Source organism: Catharus ustulatus, assembly GCF_009819885.2.
Source record: "Catharus ustulatus isolate bCatUst1 chromosome Z unlocalized genomic scaffold, bCatUst1.pri.v2 scaffold_26_arrow_ctg1, whole genome shotgun sequence".
Classification (NCBI taxonomy): domain Eukaryota; kingdom Metazoa; phylum Chordata; class Aves; order Passeriformes; family Turdidae; genus Catharus; species Catharus ustulatus.
This window is the reverse complement of record NW_024879445.1, coordinates 618652-638599: the sequence shown is the minus strand read 5'-3', so window position 1 is coordinate 638599 and position 19948 is coordinate 618652. Positions and strand designations below refer to the sequence as shown.

General features: G+C 43.3%; 1 protein-coding gene across 1 annotated transcript in view; it reads right to left on the bottom strand.

The window, feature by feature from the left end:
• Window positions 1-19948, bottom strand: part of MSH3 (mutS homolog 3) — an 81969-nt gene that overhangs the window by 52542 nt on the left and 9479 nt on the right. The window contains exon 9 of the mRNA XM_033086431.1: window positions 375-487. Coding sequence (XP_032942322.1) covers window positions 375-487 — 113 coding nt within the window. The remainder of the gene's footprint in view (window positions 1-374; window positions 488-19948) is intronic.

Sequence of the window (19948 nt, the reverse complement as noted above, 5' to 3'; positions counted from 1 at the left end):
GGGATGGAGCAGAGCATCTCCAGAGCTCCCTTCCAATCCCAAATATCCTGGGATTCTGTGCACTTGAGAGACATTTCAGATGTTGAGTAATCCCCCTCAGCTGTTATGTACATTTAAATTTACATCTGTCTAAACACACACCTTCAAGCTATGAAAAAAAGTAATGGCAGCCCATTACATGGAAATGCATTCATTTCCATTTAAATAATGCTCCTTTCTCTCCAAGCTCAACATAAAATCCCACTGTGCATAAAAAGGTGGCCAAAAGCCTGCATGAGTGTAAAGGCTAACAGAATGCATGCCTCAAAGATATTTGGAATGAAAGGCCTCTAATGTCAGGCACTTTATTTGCATAAAAATCTGAATGAACATACCTGCAGCACCAGGCACCTCCTTTGTGTAGAAGTCAGTAACCCTCTGGAAAGCGTGGTTGTACTCAAAATTGAGGCTTTCCATCCTTTCTATCCTAATTCTGTCATCCTGTAACCTGCAAAGAAATAAAATATTTGACTTTTCAGGATTTTACACTGCCTTCAGGAAGAGCACTGAGGGAGGCTGCAAGGGTGCACTTTCTTTGCTGTGTTAGGAGATAAATGGGTAAAGAATGAAGATATGAGCTATAAAAGTAGGCTGAAAACACTTCCACGTGTGCTGTAAGTTTTTAAATGTTTATTCTAACACAGCAGGAAGCACAGCCACAAGAGAGACTGCAAGAGGTGGTCCAGCACATCTGCAAGGGAAATACAAATATGCCTTCACCAGCCACAGCATGTATTTATCTTACCTCTTCTCAAAGACTTCTGATGATCAAACACTTAAATCATCATCCTATCTATTGACATATTTAATTATCCTTTGTCTTGGAAGATTTTATTCTATGCTGTGGAACTGAAGGGTTGGATTTTTTTTAATCTTATTGCAGTTTTAGTCTTATTGGAGTTTTAATCTGACTGCAATTTAGTCTCACTGCATATCAGCAGCTCCTCCCAGCTCAACAGCACCAGCAAACTTTACAAGATGCAGCATTCCCCCACTGGCTGTTTCTCCTAACTGCTGGCTGAAATTCAGATTGGATGCAGCTTTGCCATTGCAGTTTGCACAACTGGTGAGCACTGGACAGATGTGCCGGTTAAAAAAGCACAGGGAAGAGCTGGTGGTGCCCCTGGCAGCCCTGAGCTCAGCTGCACAGCCTCACTGAGTCTTTCAACTTCACAGGAAAAAACAGACAGGATTTTCTGTCTTGCATTCTGAAAGGATCAATGCATCCCTAAGGCCCAGCTTGTAAAAATGAGAGCTGATTTCCACACCCTGTGTCCAACCACCCACGATCTTTTCCCTGCCTCTGTGGTTACTGACTGACCAAATTAAGTTTTCTAATTAAGTTTCTGGGAGTCTCCTCTCCCCAGCTCTCAGCATGAGCAAACATTCTTCAAGCACAGGGAAATACCAACCTCAGCCAGCTGTTTTCTTCCCTGCCATTTTCCAACCCCGTGCTGCACTCATCACCCCTTTTGGTGGGTTTAATCAGCATTTAATCAGTGCAGGGGTGCACTAACACCCCTCCAGCTCCACTTCACCAGGTGTTGGAGGACACCTGGAGAGCAGCACAGCACCTTTGAGTCAGCCTGAGAACACAGACAGTGCGTGAGCAGGGACTTGGAGAAGTGTTTCCAAAAAATATTTTATTTTTCATTTCCACCTCTTTGTGTTTTCAGGGCAATGACTGCAGGAAAGCAAGGCTCACCGAGGTCTGCAGGGCTGATTTGTAACACAGAAATCAAAAAGGAAAGCCTGGGGTGCATTTCACTGGATGGATTTCACTTTATTCACACCACACCTGTTTGTTTTCTAATATTTAAATATTAATTGATGTCATTTTCTCTAACTCATTTGTGATTTTTCTTCCCTTTTACAACCAAATGCATCCAAGTGTATTCCGTATTTCTAACCAAATGTATTCCAGAGCATAAACTCTGGAATATGACAGTTACAATCAATATACATTGAGTGACTTCTGACAGTATTTTTGTTTGTCAGCTCTATGAATGGGAAACATTCACAATTATTAACCTCAAGATCTGCAAAGATCTTCACACATTTTAAAATTTGTATTCTACATACAGCAACATCAAATATATGACATTTTAAGAGGATGCACCTGATATGTTAGATAAAGTAAAAAAAAGGAAAGTTACAGATTCAATGTGCGAAAAAACCTCAATTTTTTATCAAGATATGAAAACAAAGTTTGCTGCAGAAGGTTTTCATGTGTGTCCTTTGTGCAAGCTGATCACCAAAGGCCATTTTCCTGATTATAGGCAGGGTGATCTGTCAATGCTTATTTTATCTCTCCAGCCACCAATGCCTATTTAAATCAGAAGTCAACTCACCATCAGCTTCTGTAAACATCATTCCTGTCAGGAGCTCCAAATGAGCTGCAGTTCTTGAAAACAAGCCATGCTCTCAGTCCCTGAGCTCGTCAGATGCTGGATCCCACAAACCTGGGACTTCTGAGCTTTCTGTGCTTCCTGACACAGGAGAACACTGCTTGTGACTTGGGGCCTTGGAGAAGCTTCCAAATTCGAGTGGAGTAAAAATACAGGTGTGTAGTTTAATAGAAGTGTGTGATTTCACATGGTGAAGGGTTTGGAATTTGGGGATTTTATAATAAATTAATAGGCATGGGACCAGATGGAGGAATTTGAGTGGTGTCTTTTTCTATCTTCTTCCTTTTTCTTCATGATTTCAGGCAGTAGTTTCTGGTTGGATAATTAGCGCTGCACTGCAGGTCACAGGAGTTTGGTTATTGGGTCAAAAGTATAAATAATATAGGTGTTAATTCTCTATTGCACTGTTTAGCTTTAGAAGATCTTGCAACCACCTGGATTCAGCTCCATTTTGCTCACTTTTAGCTGAAAGTGTTGCAGAACTCTCTGTACTTTAGATGAGATTTAATGATTAAATAAAGTTAAAACCAATAAACTACATGAGAAAATTGATCTCCTTCGTGTTTTAACCCTGACTGTGGGAGAAGACAGAAGGAAATAAAGACAAGTCACTAATCAATTGGTGCAGATACCACACTTAGAGTCAGACTGAAGCCCTCAAAGCCCCCTCAGCTCCCCTGCCCAGCCCTGCTGCACCCCTGGACTGGACACTGAGTGACCAGGGGAGGGAGGGATGAGCCCCCAGTGCCCCCAGAACCCTGCTCCTCCCACAGCTGGCACTTGGGGCTCTCCTCTCAGGGTAAAGCACAAAGGACATCACCACCTCCCCCAGGAAAGGATCTGATTTAAAGGATGGGATCCCAAAACACACACAGGCTGCAATAATGCAGTAATGCAATCCTGTAATAATGCAACGTGTGCATCCCGACCTACACTGCTCTGCTCCTTGCTGGAGGGACTGGTTCATCTGCCACCCTGCTGGGTTTAATTCCTCTATTCATCTGACAGCTCATGCATTCCACTTAAAATTCACTGCTCAACAAGGAAAAATATCTAAAAGAGGGCTCTCAGTTTGATGGAAAAGTCTCTTAAGAAAGACATTTATAAAAATGCTAGAAGCTAAAAGGAAGCAACATAAATAAAACTAATTTGCAGAAACTGACTCAAGATATCTAAAAAATGATAAAATCTTTTATTAAGAATGAGCTTGCTTCAAGCACAAGAGCTAACTGCAGTTTGCTGAATGAAGAAGGAATCACTTCATTGCTGCTCCACAATCCTCAATTAAACAGGAATAAAGTGAATAAAGACTGACTGCAAAACAGACACGTCCAAACTGAGTTCTTCTTAAAGCAGGGGTGCACAGACCAAAATTTCTCTGCACAGCCCTGTATCACAACAACAAGGACACCAATGATGCAGAATTTGGGAAGGTGTCTGCTCCTAAAACTTAGCATGAAATTTTTACTTCGGATGCTAAGCCCAGATCTGTAAAGCACAAATAATTTATTTAATTTTTCCTGTACAATTTATTTCAAACTGCTCTTTTCTCTGCATTTCTCATAGTTCATTCTGCTGGGATGACCAGGAAAAAAACGCCAGCACTGCCCAGCAGGGCAAGGCAACCTGGATGCATCAGTCCTTTCACAGACCCAAGCACATCACCAGCCTGGCAGAAATTGCATTTCCTTTACTTGTCACCAGCCCAGGGGGCTCAGGTCTGAGTGTCTGTGGGAATGGAGAACAACCCCCCTTCCTTTTCTGGTGAGTCTTGGCAGGGAGCTGCAGCAGCCTCTCTGGCCAAGCCTCGGGGACATTTCCAAGCAGTTGTTCTTTTGGCATTTTTAGAAGCACAGCTCTTTCTGCTGTCAGAGTCGAGTGCTTCCCCACGTTTGCTCCGAGCAGCTTTCAGAGATGGAGCCTGCAAGGGAGCAGCAGCACAGCCACCTCCTCTGAGTCTCTGACACAAATTGCTGCTGCCCATGGAAAACAAAATCAGCACATGGATGTTCTATATAACATCAACATCTGTTAATATACAACAGAGACATCTGTTACCCCACAGGACCTCCAGCTCCCAAAACTGCCCCATCCCAAACCCCTCCTGAGTGCCAGAAGCTGCTGAGAAGCCCAGAAGCAGCCCTGACACACTTTAATATACATAAACACCTTTATGTGTACCTGCTTACTCACATGCACATAAAAACAAACACACACACAGAAAAACCTGAGGAAAACTCCTTGCCTGCCTTTTTCCATCCAAACTACCAACATTTCTCAACACATTTTATGATTTTCTCAGGAAGAACTACATCTGAAAAGAACTCCAGCCACACTGACAAGCCTGGAACCAAGGAATTCTGAGACAACATTCTTCTAGGTTTAGGAACTCAGAGGCAGGAGCTGCCAAAGAAATGGAGTAAGGAGGTTAGAGAAAAGCAAAGGGCAGTGCCTTACACTGCATCCCTTCTGTGAGGGCAGAATTAGCTAGCTCAGGACAAAACTCAAGCACAGCTGAACTGCAGCAGCTCCTGCACCCACAAATAGAAATGTTCTCCAGGCTTCTTCCGTCTGCCTGTCTGAAGAACGGGATGAGACACATTGCACTCATGTCTTGGAAAGTAGAGAGGATCAAGAACTGCTAGGAAAGTATTTATTATTAGCAGCTAGGAATAGCCAGGATGAGCAATAGTCAACACTGCAACAAGACAATCCCACCACGTCAGTTTAATTTCCCTCAATTGCAGAGGAGCCGACTCTGCGGACGGAGAAGACGCAGATCCTGTACCTGCTTGATCTCAGGGAGGATATTTCACAGCTCCACACGTCCTCAGAGCATGAATCACAGGGAAGTGCTCTTATGGAACGGCACCAAACAGGCTGGAGAGCAGCACTCAGGCTGGCAGCAGGGCTGCTGTGGGATGAGGTGAGTGCTGTGCACATCCCCACGGCCCAGCACTGCCCTGGGAGCCCCAGAGAGGACAGCTCCAGCCCACTCAAACCCAAAATGTGACAGACAAACTGCCTGAAAGGCTCTTGGAGGGACACACCAAGCCCTACCCTCTGATGTAGAAGCTCTTTCCATTCAAGGATCAGAGCTCACTGCAGCTCCCACCCACCGACCAGCGCTGCTCACAGGGTGCAGATCACCCTGCACAGCATCCTGCTACACCTCCAGCAGCATTTACAGTAATTTCAGGATTATAAGCCGCACCTGATTATAAGCCGCACGTTACAATACAGAGTGTGATCAAAGGTGTCTGTTCTGTCACCATCTGTTGAGGGTGGGGCAGTGATCCTGATCTCTGTGGGAGATATTCTGCTAATGGGCCATCCATTGAAACCAGGCAGGGCATTGTTCTTTATCTTTTCACAGCCCATCCTTCCTCCAGCCAGTCATTTTCTGCTCATGGCCATTGAGTCCCACTGTGGCACTGATAAAATTACTGCATCCCATTGGGAGTTGCTCCAGCCAGGGGGAAGAGCCCAACATTTCTTACCAAGATAAAAACAGAGGTTTTGGGACACTAAGGGAGCCCCTTTCTCCACTGGACTCCAGAGGAAAACCGGATTTCTCCACATCCCCACTGGAGCTCCGGAGGGAAACTGCACCTTGTCCAGGAGCACTGCTCCAACTGAGCCACATCTGTCACTGCAGGAGGATGCAGCCACCATGGGATGGGACTGCTGCCAACACCCTGCCTGACGGGTGTCAGGCTGTACTCTGACTGTGTCAGGGTTTGGGGTTTGTTCTTTGTAGTGCTGTATTTCTATTTTAATTTCCCTAGAAAAGAACTGTTATTCCTAATTCCCATATCTTTGCCTGAGAGCCCCTTGATTTCAAAATTATAATAATTTGGAGGGAGGGGGTTTACATTCTCCATTTCAAAGAGAAGCTCCTGCCTTTCTCAGCAGACACCTGTCCTCCAAACTAAAACAGCAACTTTTCATTCTTTGTCCATATATAAGCCGCACCTGATTATAAGCCGCACTTTGGGTTCGGACCAAAATTTTAGTCAAAATGGTGCAGCTTATAATGGTGAAATTACTGTCCCTCCCTCTGTGCTTTGCAGGAGCTGTTCATGATGCTGGGAGCATCAGCTCACCGTGGTTTGGTCCCATCAGGAGCCTGGAGCAGGCTGAGCTGGGATGGTCCCACTGCCCCTGCCAGGTAAGCCAGCTGTGTCCCCAAAATCAGCAGTTTCCTCCAGTCAGGAATGTGGCAACCAGCAAAACCCTCTCTCCTTTCAGAGCTTCAAACAAATTAAACAAAAAAAGCCATACCAAACCAAACCAAAAACAAACCAACAACAATGAAAAAAATCAAACAGCAACAAAAACCAACCAGAAACCAAGGCAGCAAGAACACCACAAAACAAAGCACAGGAAAACCCTGCCTAAAATCTGCCATCCTACATGCACACTGATGAAATAATGCTCTGGTACACCCCATGATGGACAAGGAGCTGCTTCTGAATCAAAGTGGGAGTGAGGACACAGAGGCAATCACCTGCTCATGACATCCTGGGATTATCCCTATGGGTAAATACGAGTATTTCCACATATTTCCCATCCCTTTCTCTCATACCTCACTGACAGGCCATGAAACATTGTGCTTTTGGGATCATTTCCAAATCCCAAACCCCCTTTTTGTCAAGGATAGAGCATTTAATATCCCTGTGTCACCCAAGTTTTTGCCAAGTCGTAAATAAAACGTTAATTATCTGTGCTCTCTCCCATCAGATAGAGCCTTTTTTTGTGTTTTCTTTCAGTGTGGGTCTCAAACTTCATACAACAATGTACAGCTGGACAAGCAAACCACAAAGAGGGAGTAATTGCTCATTTAATTCAACCCCAGCTCTGACTATTGTGGCTGGTCCCAGCTGCAGCTCCGTGTTTACAGCACTGCCCCCACTGACTGCCACAGAACCCCTCTCCTGATTCTCAGTTTTCACATTACCACTGCTGCTGTGCTTTGTAGCTCAATATTAAACCTGACTTTTGCTCATACTCTTGCTGCTGAGTTTTTAAGAGAGCTCAAGCACACTCGTTCGGGACACCACTTAATGCTATTTTAGTTTCTTTTTGAATTGCCAAGCCTTTTAGAAGGCTTTTTACCAAAAAGCCTACACCATCAGACAATAGGCTGGCAGACAGAAAAGTTGAGTTCTGTATAATACATTACATAACTCAAGATTATTACCACTTTACCTTGCACCATTTAGGAAAAAAAAAATTAAAAAACAACTTTGAAGCGCTTAAAAAATGTTACCAATAAATTAAATAATAAGAAGAGCATGACTGAAAGAAACCAGAAAGTTCTGGACAGGGCAAAGGAAGAGATGACAGAATAGCCTTGCAAGGGTTAGGTTTGAGACTCTATCACCTGTCTCTGAACTGCAGCATTCCCAGTGCCTCTGGAGCAGCCCAGAGTGTCACTCAGCCTCCCCAAGGGAATGCACAGCTCTCTGTTCCACAGGGACACCTGCTGTCTGATCACACTTGTCCCAGCTGACAGGAACATGAAACCTCCTCGTTTTCCACAGCAGAAACTTGTGAGCACAAGGCACTTCTCCCTGTCTCCCCTGTGATATTTTTTGCAAAGGTTTCCCACCTACCAGATCTCTCAGTGCAGGTGTAACCATTGTGTTTCTGTCAAATTTCTGCCTACAAATTTCTGCTGTCACCAGCACTCCCCATCACAACCCTCTCTGGCATCAGGCTGATGGAGGAAACAGCAGAAAACATCTTATTCAAAGACCTACCCTCTCCAGCAGCACAGGTAACAGTCTAAATTCAGCCTGAACAAAGTCAAGATCAATGCTCAATTATATTTCCCAGTTATTTCAATTACCTCCCCTTCCCTTATGCTGTGTGTGAGCACAAAAATAATCTCCAGGGCATTTTAATTTCAATGTATTTGAAATAGCACCAGCCCTCAAAACATGGGAAGTTATGTGGGTCATAGACAGACATAAGCCAAACAAATTTTGCTTTGTCCAAAAAACAAAAGTGCTTCCTAGGTGAGGCTGTTTAATTAAAAATTAAAAGCAGAAAGCTACATGGCACTCATGCAGGAGACCTGCAGTTTTCTTTAATTCTTTGTTTATTCTAAGAAGTTATAATAAGAAGAAGAAAAAATCCAATATATATATATATTCAGGATTTTGATCATTTCATTCAGATATTTTTGGACAGATATTCTGAATTATTATTTCTGACAATTAACTATACTCAAAACAGTTACCTGCTCTATATCTGAATCTGAAAATTCCAGATACCTGCTCCTCTGGTTATTAGCCACAATTCTAAAAAAAAGGTGGAAAATACAAGACCAGTTAAAGACTCTGACAGGTGATGCAGTGAAGCTGGGGGTTTCCCTTCCTTGAGCATTTCCCAAAGTGGACAGAACATGCAACACCTGAGCTCATCCAAGACAAATTTTCCCAAGGTTTTGAGAAAAATAATTATTCTAAAACTGTGTAAGTCATCAGGTGTGCTATAAACCAGCTGCAGACCAATTGCACAAATAACAACAAGAACAGAGGGACTGGCTGCACGCTGAGTCTTATTTTCTTTTTGCCAGGGTTGGGATTAAATGTGTGAGACAGCATTTTTTGTTTGGACTGAGATGTTTATTAATTGTTATTTATATTACAGTCTCACCAACTGTGAGTTCTACAGCACTTCAAGCTAACACACTGAAAATGGAGCTGTATTTCTTTTCCTAAAGGCCTTTTAAGGGCAAACTGTTCAATTAAGAAATGACTCCTAAATTATTTTTACTTTTAACCCAATAACCAACCACCTGTGGGACTTCTCTACATGAGATCACTCAAACCCATGAAGAAGAAGGTGGAGAAGAACAAACCTCTGCCTTAAAACCTTCAGTTTATCTTATAAATAGTGCTACATTATAAAACCTTAAACTCTTAAGTTTTCCACCATGTGATATTACATGCTTCTATTTAAACTACACACCCATAATCTCAGTTTTATCATTGAATTTTGGAAGAACATTCAAGCCAAATACCCAACCACACTCTTCAGCTGAGACTGTGGCACAAGGTCTCATTTTTCCTTTCAGATTTTGGCAGGTGTAACTTGGTGCTCACATTTCATTCTCCTCTCACTGCCGCTGACAGAACCACTTGAAGCAACTCCAACTGAAAGGATCTGATGGATTATGTAACTACCTCATCCTTCCCTTTCTTCCCCTCGATTTGGAGGCTCAGCATTTGGGACACTAGCAGATTCAAGCACCCTCTGCTCCACAGAAATAAAAACTTTAAAGCCACCACAGGATCTTCCAGACGTCAGCATCTGTAATTACAGACGTCACCAGAGACCATAAAAAAAAACAAGTTTTAAACAGCTCCATCCTAAAAATCAAACCCTCTGTTCTGAAGATATTTCAACAACCAATCCAAATTTGCCTTTGCACATGGCCTGGACCTTGCAAAGCCTTTTTTACACTTTTCCAAGAAAGATCCAGCAGTGTGATGCTCCAGTGCATTGTCCCTAATGACCTCACAGCCGGATGAGGCTGGAAAATTGTATTACCCCTGATTTTCCTCCAGAAATGTCTCCATCTGAGCTCTCCAGCTATGATTAAAATAAAAAGACTCCCAATTCCAAGCTCACAAAGACACCCAGGGAGATGCCACCTTCAAATATAAACACAAAAGGCAAAGTTCTGCTCTAACCCCACTCCTTTCTTCTTGGTTGTTTCTGGAGTTATTCTCCTTCAATGCTTCAAACCACTGCAGCACTTGGAACAAAACTTTTAAGATATGAGTAGGGAGCTGAATATAACAATAAACCCAACTCTGAAGTGAGCAATTAGGAAGCAATCTGAAGGAAGGCAAGAGAAGACAGGAAGGAGTAGGAACCTTTATTGCTGCATGTGTTAACTTGGCAATTAATACTGCTTTCATTTTCCATGCAAAAACCAGAGGAGGTTTCAGGGGCTTGGTAATGTACATTAATGGCATGCTATTTTTAATTTTAGTTTTACCTCCCACACAAATCTGGTTCTCATATGTCTAATAATAATTTAGTAAAAAAAAAAAAAGAGCCCTGCAAATGGTAGACAAATGTTGAAATAAGGTTTCAAACCTTGAGAGTCACCAGGAAGGCCAAGCTCTGGTTTCTGGAAGGAGGAAGAAGCTGCAGAGTTTGGCCATGCAGAATGAGGAGTGTGGTTTTTGGCACGGAGTGTGGGTGGCTCCATCCCCAGGAGCACAGAGATTCCCTGTTCTGGGAGCTCTGAGCTCCCAAACACCCCTAAACAGCTGGAAATTGGGATGTGGGACAGGTCCAGGAGCCCTCCTGGCACCTGGGGACAGCCCTGCAAAACCAGGGGACAAAAAACCCTCTGCCCACCCCACTGAAACCTCACTGCCAAAGCAGAATTTGGCACGGGGAGCTTCTCATCTCCCTCAGATAAAGAGCTTTGTGTGTTTTGTAATGGTTTTAGCAGAGGCTGCTGGACAGAAAACAGGATACATCTGGCTGGTCAATCACACTTGTAATTAATGTCTCCTTTGATAGGCTGATACATATTTAAGAGGTCATTAAATGTCATTAATTGAACCTGTTAATTTTTCAACAGTCATTTCCTGTGAGATGTACAAAGATGCTTAAACACAGTCTCATCTCTGGCAGAACAAACACAAGCAGAGTGTTAACAATTATAACTCCCTATACAAAATATTTTCTTCTTATGCCACATTCCTGTAATTCAGAGTGGGATGTTTTCACCAGAAATTGTTATTTACCTTAATTTTCTGTTCTGTGAAAAGCTAATAAAAGAGAAAAGGCAAGTTGCTCTTCTTCCCAGGGGTTAATTTAGCATGTAACTTAATAGATGCTGTGCACCATGTATTCTTTCTTTCCAAGTATTTACCATTAAGGAGCCAACTGCAAAAAGCCACTTGAAATATTTTACAAATGGGGAAAAAAAAAACATTTCAAGGAAGAAAGTGAAGGCAGCTTGGGCCAAATGGTATGCTTTTAAGGAAAAAAAAAAATAGAAAAAAAAAATCTAAATTGAAATTCAATTTACCTCATGTTTATACTTTGGGGGCTGGCAATGGTTCAGCTCAAAACATGGTTTTAAGTGTCACAAGGCTGCACATCATCTCTGGAGAAATGAGGTGAAAACAGAGGTGGCAGAGTTTTTGTTCTGCCTGGGGTTTTTCAAAAAAGCCAAAAATTGAAATAAAAAAAATAGCATCTTAATTCTACAGACAATGGATACTTACTTCAAGTTATAACTCAAGACCTAAGGAAACTGAGTAATGAATCTTCTGTTATTAAAACCAATGGTTACAATATTAGAGAGAACAGAGGGATAAAATTACTAAGTGAAACTGAGGTTTTTTTGTCAGATAAAGGATTTTTGTCCACAAAACACACAGCCTTCTTTTTGTTCAGTACCTGTCTTTTAAAATACAAGCAGTTGTTGGCACAATCTGTCTATGAACAATGCTCCCAACAGAATCCCATGAATTCCTTTCACCCAGCTGTAGATGAGCATGGTCTAGACCCTGCTCAGGGTCAGTGACAAGCCACAAGGATCTGAAAACACATCCCTATTAATTCACTTTTTTCCTTCATATTTTTTAAACCCTTCCTGTGTCTGGGCTGCTGCAGACTCAGATCCTGCTGAGTACTCTCCTAAATGCACCACTCTCAACACAGCCACACTCAGGACAAGCCCTCCTTCTCTAAAAAAAACCAAACAAAAAGGGATTGTGTTCAAATAAAGATTTTCCGGGTGTTTGTGGGTTTCCATTTCCTCCTGCAGCTCTCTGTGATGCCACAAAAACTTTCTCAATGATCATAAAAAAAGGGATCACAGCCAACTCCTTAACCCACCAGCAGCACTCCAAAGCTGCTGGTGAAACTCCCTTCTCAGTGCATTAAAAACCAAACCTGCTGCTCTGCAATTAATGACATCTGATAGCGTGTTAATTACACACCACGGGATGATTAACTGGCAGAGTGGGGAGTTTCCCCTCTGCTGTGGCTCACAAAATTACACCATGGCTGTGAGTACTGAACAGCAGATTCCAAAACACAATTAATTAATTTAAATTAATTTAATTATGAGTGCACCTGATGATGACATTTATGAAAGCCCTTCTTTGCCTGGGCAGCCCAAGGGCACTGGGTTCAGATTCAGGTCTGTGCCCTGACTCTGGCTGGGTCCCAAAGTTGGACATGTGTAATTTCTCACAGCCAGACTGCTTTGTCACACGGGCAAATCTCTTCTCACCTGGATTAATCCAAAGCACCAATCCCAGCCTGACACTCAGAGACAAACCAAGCTGTTTTTTCTCAAAGCCATGAGGAATATTGAGTGCACTGCACTGGCAATATACACAGCATGCTTTGTGCCCAGACCCAACTCCTCCAGTTCAAGATGCAGATTCATTTCCTATCTTTTCAGACAATCAAAACAGCTTAACAAATCAATTAATACTCTAAGCAGGGATTTTTGACAGCTACACAATTGTTTCCCTTAAATTAAAGGATTTTTTTCTTGTCTTCCTAGATTATTTTCTCTTAAATGAATAAGTTTGGTTGGTTGGTTTTGGGTTTGTTGGGTTTTTTTTTTGTTTTAAATAGTGAACACAGCACTGCCCTGGGAATGGATTGGATGATGGATGGATGGATGGATGGATGATGGATGGATGGATGGATGGATGGATGGATGGATGGATGGATGATGGATGGATGGATGGATGGATGATGGATGGATGATGGATGGATGGATGATGGATGGATGATGGATGGATGGATGGATGGATGGATGATGGATGGATGGATGGATGGATGATGGATGGATGATGGATGGATGATGGATGATGGATGGATGGATGATGGATGATGAATGGATGGATGGATGGATGGATGGATGGATGATGGATGGATGATGGATGATGGATGGATGGATGGATGGATGATGGATGGATGATGGATGGATGGATGGATGGATGATGGATGGATGATGGATGGATGATGGATGGATGGATGGATGGATGATGGATGATGGATGGATGGATGGATGGATGGATGATGGATGATGGATGGATGATGAATGGATGGATGGATGGATGGATGGATGGATGGATGATGGATGGATGGATGGATGGATGGATGGATGGATGATGGATGGATGATGGATGGATGGATGATGGATGGATGATGGATGGATGGATGGATGATGGATGATGGATGGATGATGGATGGATGGATGATGGATGGATGATGGATGGATGGATGGATGGATGGGTGGATGATGGATGGATGATGGATGGATGATGGATGGATGATGGATGATGGATGGATGGATGATGGATGGATGGATGGATGATGGATGATGGATGGATGGATGATGGATGGATGGATGATGGATGGATGGATGATGGATGGATGATGGATGGATGGATGGATGATGGATGGATGATGGATGGATGATGGATGGATGATGGATGGATGATGGATGGATGGATGATGGATGGATGATGGATGGATGGATGGATGGATGGATGATGGATGGATGGATGGATGGATGATGGATGGATGATGGATGGATGATGGATGATGGATGGATGGATGATGGATGATGAATGGATGGATGGATGGATGGATGGATGGATGATGGATGGATGATGGATGATGGATGGATGGATGGATGGATGATGGATGGATGATGGATGGATGGATGGATGGATGATGGATGGATGATGGATGGATGATGGATGGATGGATGGATGGATGATGGATGATGGATGGATGGATGGATGGATGGATGATGGATGATGGATGGATGATGAATGGATGGATGGATGGATGGATGGATGGATGGATGATGGATGGATGGATGGATGGATGGATGGATGGATGATGGATGGATGATGGATGGATGGATGATGGATGGATGATGGATGGATGGATGGATGATGGATGATGGATGGATGATGGATGGATGGATGATGGATGGATGATGGATGGATGGATGGATGGATGGGTGGATGATGGATGGATGATGGATGGATGATGGATGGATGATGGATGATGGATGGATGGATGATGGATGGATGGATGGATGATGGATGATGGATGGATGGATGATGGATGGATGGATGATGGATGGATGGATGATGGATGGATGATGGATGGATGGATGGATGATGGATGGATGATGGATGGATGATGGATGGATGATGGATGATGGATGAGGGATGGATGGATGGATGATGGATGGATGGATGGATGATGGATGGATGGATGGATGGATGGATGGATGGATGGATGATGGATGGATGATGGATGGATGGATGGATGATGGATGGATGATGGATGGATGATGGATGGATGATGGATGGATGATGGATGGATGATGGATGGATGATGGATGATGGATGGATGGATGATGGATGGATGGATGGATGATGGATGATGGATGGATGGATGATGGATGGATGGATGATGGATGGATGGATGATGGATGGATGATGGATGGATGGATGGATGATGGATGAATGGACTGTTCAGGAATCCGGAATCAGCTGGTTGTGCACATCCAGAGGGCAGTGGTGGACATCAGTGACCAGTGGAGTCCCTCAGGGGTCAGTGCTGGCAGCAGTGACATTCAACACCTGCACCAGGGACACAGGCACAGCATCCAGGGCACCCCCAGATGGTGACACCGAGTTGGGGGTGCAGGGACAGCCCTGAGGGGCAGGGGGGCATCCAGAGGGACCTGGGCATCCAGGAGTGACCCCTGGGGAACTCAGGAGGTTTAACCAGGCCAGGATGGCTCCAGGCTGGGGCTGGGCAGCTGGAGCAGCACTGGGGGGCTGTGGGGCACAGCTGGGACCCCAAAGCTGTGCTGGCACCCCAAAGCTCTGGGCTGGCACCCCAGAGCTGTGCTGGCACCCCAAAGTTCTGTGCTGGGACCCCAAAGCTGTGCTGGGCTGAGCCCCAGCCTTGCAGCAGGGCAGGGGGTTCTGCCCCTCTGCCCCCCAGGTGAGACCCTGAGCCCCTGCAGAGCTGCCCCAGCCCTGGCCCAGCACAGCAGGAGCTGGAGCTGCTGGGGCCAGCCCAGAGGAGGCTCCAGGAGGAGCAGGGCATGGAGCAGCTCTGCTGCCAGGAAAGGCTGGCACAGCTGGCATTGCTCACCTGCACAGGAGAAGCTTTGGGCTGAGCTCAGGGTGGCCTTTCAATTCTTCAAGGGGGCCCATAAGGAAGATGGGGACAGAATTTTTAGTATGATCTGCTGAGATGTGGCAATGGGTGATGCTTCTAAGCTAAAAGAGAGTAGGTTTAGACTGGATGTAGGGAAGGGTATTTTACCATGAGGACATCTATCTCCCTCTGCAGAAAGTCTTTCACATAAGCTGGAAGCAAGTAACTTAAACAAAATCTCCTTGCTTTACAGAATACTGTGCTGCTAAGTAACACAGAGTTAATTGCTGCAGTAGTGGTTTCAAATTCTCTATTAAGAGCCCAGAAAATATCCATGTGAATTTTGAACACCTAACAGTCATTTGTACTATTCCAAATTCCCAGAGGAAGAGTCCATGCCTAAAGCACACTCCTCAAGAGTCTAATTTACCAAAAGCCTCTTACCTCTGCCATACATAGAAAAGAACATCTGTTAAAAGAGACAAACATTGTCAGTCAAGCACAAAATTAAACTGCTAAAGACAGCCCAAAAGATAAATCCTGCTCCTTTCTGCAGTTCAGCAGATTGATGGTACATAAAAACCCACTCCAGTTTCATTCTCTTCAAAATTAAGAGAACAATTACATTCTGGGCTGATGAAAAATAAATAAATGCAGGGCTTTTCTCTCTTCCCTGGCTCAGGAAGGGGCTGGGAGACACAAATACAGGAGCATTTTCCTCCTCACTCCTTATCTCTACAACAAAATGCTAGGACTTTAACAAATATGCCAACATTCATAGACTGGTAAAAATAAATATTTAAACACCAATTTTAAGAGCTTAAGAGTCAGACTCCATTGGAATATGTGAAAAATCACAGCAAATGAATATATACTGAGAAAAAGCAACATCACAATCAGATAGGACAAAAAAAAAGGTACCAAAATTTACATGTCACCTCCTACAGTTTCTGATCTGTCCTGTAATAACAGCTGCCAAAACATGCAAACAAAGGCTTTAAAGTTTTACTTTTCCCATTTCTGCTTATAAGGTAGGGTTTTTTTCTTATGTAAAAAGTTAAATTCTTGATACCAAGAAACTGGACAAGCATCAAGACTTAACTATTCTTCATTTAATAAATTCCAACTCAAATAGAAGGGAGAAAAAGAAATCCAAAGCCATGAATATTACCAATCAGTGCAGTAATGCCACAAACACAGCTGCTGAACACAGCATGCTTTCCATGCCTTGCAGTCAAGGGAAAAATAAGAGTCAGTACTGTGCTGGAATTTTTCCCCTGTGCATTCAAAAGGAGAGAGCTCTGACATGGCCACTCCAGACAGAGACTGGATTCTCAGCAAAACACCTCTCTGGTCAGTAAACATCTGCCCACTGAGCATTTGGGGTTTGTGTTCACAGAAAACAGCTCACGTGCTGGTTCTGTACTTCAGCTGCTTTTTTATTCCCCGCTGCAAATTTAACTGCTTGCAGCTTCCACTGACACAAAACATTCTCAAGATGTTTGTCACAGCTTGCCTTTCACTTAAAAATCCGTGGGAACACCACCAGCTACACAAACTATGAAACCACTGCTTTTTATGATCACCAGCCCTTTAGACACTCTTCACTCCTCTGTTCTACCACTTGATGCTGCTTTCTCTCACTCTGGGTATTGTTTTTGCCACTACAACCCCTCCTGTTCTCACTCACCTACAAACCTCAGGAGCTGAGCTATGTAAATAAATGCACATGGCCTTCACAAAAAAAAAAAAAAATAAATTCCTCAGCATTAACCACATGAATGGATCCTCAGCTCTGAGCAACCAGCACTCACAAATAAAAGACCCACAAAATTAAAAGCATTTTGTGCAGTTGCAAGTCAGAGTTCATTCCAGCTGAGCTCCTACTTGACTGATGACATAAATCCATAACTCTGTCCATGAGAGCAATTAGCACTGAACAGCACCATTGACCAAATGCAATAAATCCACTACAGCCCACTCTGAGAGGCCATGGCAGAAACTGGAGAGGAACAAACCTGCAGAGACCTCACCCAACACAGCTAAAAGCAGAGGCCACTGCTAAACCAGAGGGCTATTAGCACTGCACTTAGCACAAAGAGCTTGAAATTATATTTGCAGAGGTCTTGAAACACAAATTAGGAAGGCTTGTGGTGAACATAATGAGGGAGGATCAGCTATTTGAGGGATTCCATCACGCCTGGAGAGGGAGGATGTGTTTAATTCTCAATGGGTCTGACAGAGAAGGGAATTCCAGGGAACCAGCTCCAAGCCAAAGACCACTGCAGCACTCAGGAGAGAGCAGAAAACTGAATCCCATATCCAGAAACTTGGAATCATCACAACCACAAGCTGCAGCCTAAACCAAACAGTGCAGACCTGGGTGAAACCCTTTGGGTTAAAACTATTTGTGATCAGTGGGTTTCCACAGGGTGTCCAAGATTGAAACAGTCAAAAAAAATGGGCAAATGGAAAAAGAGGAACAGAGTATGCATAGATGCTCTGAATTTTTCAATTAAACAAGGAAGGGGCAACATCAGAAGAGCAAAAATATCCCAAAGGAGCCTCGAAGACAATGTCAGGAGACCAAAACAGGCCAGGTTTTAAACAAGTTAAGGAGGGTAGGTGCTGACCCTAGACTAGAGAGAACTTGGAGTACAAAACACAGTGTTCTTTGGGAAAAAATATAGGTATTTTCTGAACACCAGATTTTTTCTTTGCTTCCTAGAAAGAAGGAAATTAAAACCATGAAAAGATGTTGCTCCAGGCGGGTCAGCACTTGCAAACATGTTATTAACAGTTTGGGAACAGTACCCACCAGAACAGTTTGTCCTGAACCAGTTTTTGTAACCTACTTTTAATGTAAGCTGTGCTTTGGAGGGAAGGCTCTTCACTGGCCCCCTGCTCAGTGTGCTTGAATAGTATTTTCTAGTCATTAAATCTGCCCTAGAATAGAAAAGAATTAAAAAAACCTCACAGAAAGTGAAGGGAAGAGACTTTCAACTCTTGTCAGTGTAACAGGGCACTGAACCAACTCAGGGCTGCTCTCATAAAGCTGCAGTGCTTCACCTTAGCTCAACACTTTATTTTATTCCTCTGCTGACCATAAGAACAGGTTTTGTGCTGGCCACAGCACCTTGCTCACTCAGTGCCAAGTTCTAGTACACAAAATCCAGCACCAAATCACCCCTGCTGCAATTCTTACACTGCACAGGAGGAGTAGAAATTAAATTCTCTTTTCTCTTCTCTCCAAGCTCTAATCTCCTGGGACTGTCTTCCTCTCCCATCCTTACCCTGTTTTCACCATTTCAGTGTTTTTCTGCTGACACAGAAAAGGATGAAGAGCCTTCTTGAACCACAACATCCAGCTCCCATGGTTTCACTCAGAAAGGTCTTAAAAAAATTATGGAGATAAAACTTCTTACAGCTCATGGAAGATTCCCAACAAGAGGTTTTGGAAAAGAGCTGGTAAAGGATGAGATCACCAGGTACTGGGCCAATAACCAAACTTGAATACTACAGGCCTCTCAACATGCACTACAATGAAATAAATTACTGCTGCACAAAAGAGCCCGGGCAAAAACAAACCTAATTAAAAGCACAAGAAAGCAGCATATTGAAATCACTTAAATTACTATGAAATACTTCAGGGCCCTCTAGTGGTTTAATCTCTGGTACGAGGAAAAAAAAAATCCATGAAGAATTGCATTTAAAACAAGCCTGCTGAGGTGCATTGCAATAATGTGTTCTATTTTTGTTACTGTCATGTAATTAAGGGCATTTGGGCTGGAAAGCTGCCTGGCAAATTACCAGAGAGGTGAAAAAACTACAAACTAATCCCTGGTCACAAAATCAGCTAATGGGTAGCATTCTTTGTCTTCATAAAAACAAGAAGTCACTCATTAACATTCTCAACTGTGCACAACCAAAAAAACATAAAGAAAAAGGAAAAAAAAACCACAACCACTCTCCCAAATTTGCTCCAGAATGACTATTTCATTCAAAATTGAAATGTCAAGCTCTAAACTAGCTTTCTATAGCCCAAAACTGTGTGTTTAAAAAGAAAAAAGTGAAAAACTGACGCTTTCTCAAAAAAAAAATTGCATCTGAAAGATTTCATCCCCTCTGTTCAGACTGTTTTATCCCTCATCTGTCACCCTAAAACCACATCTTTTACATTACAGATTTACTACACAGCAAAACTATTCAGAAAACAGGTAACAAATTTGATCTTGAAGTATGGCAAGAGAAATCAAAGCAAAGAGGTGATCAGCCACAACACTTCCAGGTCTGCACCCAAG